At 40.2% G+C, this 3,699-nt stretch overlaps 1 protein-coding gene across 1 annotated transcript; it reads left to right on the top strand.

Annotated features, from left to right (window-relative positions):
* LOC148586186 (uncharacterized) lies at positions 1 to 1,596 on the top strand. Its single transcript, XM_088515491.1, has one exon. It carries the CDS (start codon positions 1 to 3, stop codon positions 1,594 to 1,596), a length of 1,596 nt encoding a protein of 531 aa, XP_088371617.1.
* The last annotated feature ends 2,103 nt before the right edge of the window (positions 1,597 to 3,699 follow it).

The raw sequence follows: 3,699 nt of genomic DNA, 5'->3' as shown, positions 1-3,699 counted from the left end.
ATGGCGTCCCCAAATCACAATAACCAAGAAATCAACACCGAGTTCGACGACTCCGGAAGTGGAGAAAATGCTATCATAAACCATGAGTTAAGACCTATAACAACGTTGGCAACTACTCTCGTGAACCTGCTAGAAGAGGCCCGACGCGGGAACGGATCCACTAGCGAAGGACAACAAGCTTGCACGTTTGAAAGGTTTCGTCGGCAGCAACCCCATACATTTGAAGGAAAGGCAGGTGCAGAAGTTGCAGAAAACTGGTTTCTGCAAACCGAAAGGCTGCTAAAAGTAATGGACTGCGCCGATAATAAGATGGTTAGGTATGCTACTTACCTCCTAAATGGTCAAGCAAATCGATGGTGGGAAACCAAGGAAGGACAAGTACGAAGCCGGCTAGGAATAAAGGAAGAGGATTCCATTCCTTGGGAAGAATTCAAGAAAGAATTGTATGAACGATTCTTTCCTCAAACAGTTCGACAAGCCAGAGCCCAGGAATTTACGGACCTAGTTCAAGGGTCAATGACGGTAGAACAATATGCTGCCAAATTCATTGAACTATCACGATTTGCCCCTTATCTCGTGTCAACTGGAGAGCTAGAAGCGAGGAAGTTTGAAAGAGGACTGCAACCACGCATTATGAACCTTGTGGTAGGATTCCAGATTGGAAACTTATTAGACCTCATCAACAAAGCTGCGATAATCGAGCAGACCCAGAATGCAAATTCAGGGTATTCCGACCAAAATGCAGATTTTGGGTATTCCCACCAGAAAAAGAGAAATGCCTCACAATGGAACCACTCAGGAGAGCAATCCAGTAAGAAGAGATTTCACCAAAACCCACAAAGAAATTTTTCACCACAACACCCCCGTCAACAAGGAAATGGCGGTCACCGTGCACCATGTCAGAAATGTGGAAGGCCTCATACAGGAAACTGTCTGTTTGGGCAGCTGGTATGTTACAAATGCGGGAAACCTGGACATATCCAACGAGATTGCAAGGCCCCTCCCAACAACCAAGGCGGTCAGAAACGCCTTGAGGAACAGAAGAACCATGCAACTGCTCGGGTTTATGCTCTAACGCCTGGTGATGCATCAGCGTCCAATGAAGTGGTGGCAGGTACCCTCCCTATTTCTAATGGTATAGCTTCCGTTCTTTTTGATCCTGGAGCAACGCACTCATTTGTTTCATACTCCTTTGCTAAAGCAAGTAACCTAAAGCTAGAATCATTAGATGTAAGCTTAGCAGTGGCTACCCCTGTAGGAAAGACAGTCGTATATACCTCGGTAGTTAGACGTTGTCCTGTATCAATTAAAGGTCATGTCATGCCAGTAAATCTTGTAATATTCGAGATGAGCGGGTTTGATGTGATCTTAGGAATGGATTGGCTATCTATGTACCATGCGTGCGTGGATTGTTTCCACAAGGAGGTAATGTTTAGACCGCCGGGAAATGAAGAATTCAAATTTTATGGAGATCGAACTATCAACACGCCTAAGTTGATATCCGCAGTGCATGCAACTCGATTAATTAGGAAAGGCTGTTTAGGATTTTTGGCATGCGTAACAGAGGACACCATTGAAAAGTGCTGTTATATGTAGATTTTTGCTAATCTATTGTGAGAGTTTTTTACAAATCTAATTAGCCATTTTAGATAAAAATATTAGTTGGCTCCTCTATTGTAAATGCTCAGAAGTATTAAATAGCCATGATTATGAACTTTAATTTTTGTCTGTAACACCCCCTAACCCCTACCTTAAGCCTAAGTTAATTAGCCTATAAGCAAGCCCAAGGTAATGGGCTCAGATTGTGTAAGCCTGATTGGTTGAGCCTAAGTGAGCCTAATAAAATGGATTAAAACCCCTTAAAAGACCTTGGTTTTTGGGCTTTCCAACCCTGCAACTGTAATTATTGTGGGTTTTGGTCCACGTCAACACCAATTACTGTTTGACACGTGTTTACATAATTAATTTATTAAAAAATAAAAAATAAAACCACCCCCTTTGACCATTTGGGAGTGGTTCGGCCACCCACAAGGGCTTTCCGGCAAAATTGTTTCATTATTTGACCCTTGGGGGTGCTTAATTAATTATATGGACACATGTTAAGCCGTGATTGGTATTGACATGGCATTTTGTTAAATTTTGAACGAAATTTTGATAGAGGGACCATCTCCATCTTTAAGAAAACCAGATGAAACTTCTGTGATAAAAAGCAAACCCTAGGGGTTAAAAAATAAATAAGTTAAACCATTGGAGTGAATAAGGTATTTAACCCATAAATCTATTGCTTCTTTTTTTTTTTTAAAAAAAAAATATGTTAAATCTATTGTTAATTTATGGTTCAAATTAATTACTACTTTATACAAACTTAAACTAATGTATATATGTACTTAAAATTTTATATATATATATATATATAATTTGTTAAGATATGTTTTGAGTCTTGTGATATAAATATAAAAATTGCATTTTTATTTTTCTAGGCGTGCTTTATGTTTAGGGTTGTGTTTGAATACTTTGATTTTGACAAAAGAAAACAAATAGACATATTTAATTTTAGGGGAAACTTCAGAAAGTCCTCCAGAACTTCCAGCCGTTTTGACATATCCCCCTGAATTTTCAATACTCTCACTTAGACCCCCTGAACTTTGATTTTCTCTTACTTTGAACCATTTTAACGTTAAAGTCAAACAATTTGACTTTTTATACTTATTTTACCCTCCCCCAAAACTAGGTCGTTTTGTGTCCTAAAACTACAACACCTACCCAGCCCAAAACGACATCGTTTTAGGCATTAATTTTTATTTTTATTTTTATTTTTTTTTTTAAAAAAAAAAAGCAAAATTAATTAATTAATTTTTTTTAAAAAAAGAGGAAATCGGGGGTGGCTTCAACCACCCCCTGGCCAATCTGGGGGTGGTTCGACCACCCCCATGGCCAGACCACCCCCTTGGCTAAAAAAAAAAAAAAAAAAAAAAAAAGGGGGATCGGGGTGCTTTTGGGGGTGGCCGGACCACCCCCAAGGGGCTGGGGGTGGTTTCGGCCACCCCATACGGTTGGTATGGGGTGGCCGAAACCACCCCCAGCCCCTTGGGGGTGGTCCGGCCACCCCCAAATGCACCCGATCCCCCACCCCCCCCCCCCCTCCCCTCCACGTTTTTTTTTTTTTTTTTTTTTGGCCTTTTGGGGGTGGCTGGACCATCCCCACGGCCAAGGGGGTGGTTCGGCCACCCCAGACCGGCCAAGGGGTGGCTTAGCCACCCCTGATTTCCTCCTCTTTTTTTTTTTTTTTTTTTTTGTTTTTTTTTTTGTTTTAATATTATGCTCAAAACGACGTCGTCTTTGGTTAGGTGGTGATGTAATTTTGAAACCCAAAACGGTGTAGTTTGGGAGTCCAAAACGACGAAGTCTAAAACGACGTAATTTTGGTTGAGGGTAAAATGGGTATAAAAAGTTAAAAGGGTCCAAAGTGAGAGAAAACCAAAGTTTAGGAGGCTTAAGTGAGAGTTTTGAAAATTCAAGGGAGTATGTCAAAACGGCTAGAAGTTCACGGGGACTTTATGAAGTTTCTCCTTAATTTTAACAAGAGCCACTAGCTATTTTGTTTTTCATGAACACAAGAATTTATCATGGTACGGTGTCCAAGAAAACATATTAATGAGATTAAAGTTAAAATTAATTTATGCCAACAATAATTTTAAG

The sequence above is a fragment of the Corylus avellana genome, chromosome 4, assembly GCF_965113065.1.
Source record: "Corylus avellana chromosome 4, dhCorAvel1.hap1.2, whole genome shotgun sequence".
Lineage (NCBI taxonomy): Eukaryota > Viridiplantae > Streptophyta > Magnoliopsida > Fagales > Betulaceae > Corylus > Corylus avellana.
This window is presented reverse-complemented; position numbering and strand designations above follow the sequence as displayed.

Bases quoted from the DNA above. Each gene is read 5' to 3' on its own strand.
- LOC148586186 (XM_088515491.1), top strand. From the start codon at position 1: ATGGCGTCCCCAAATCACAATAACCAAGAAATCAACACCGAGTTCGAC.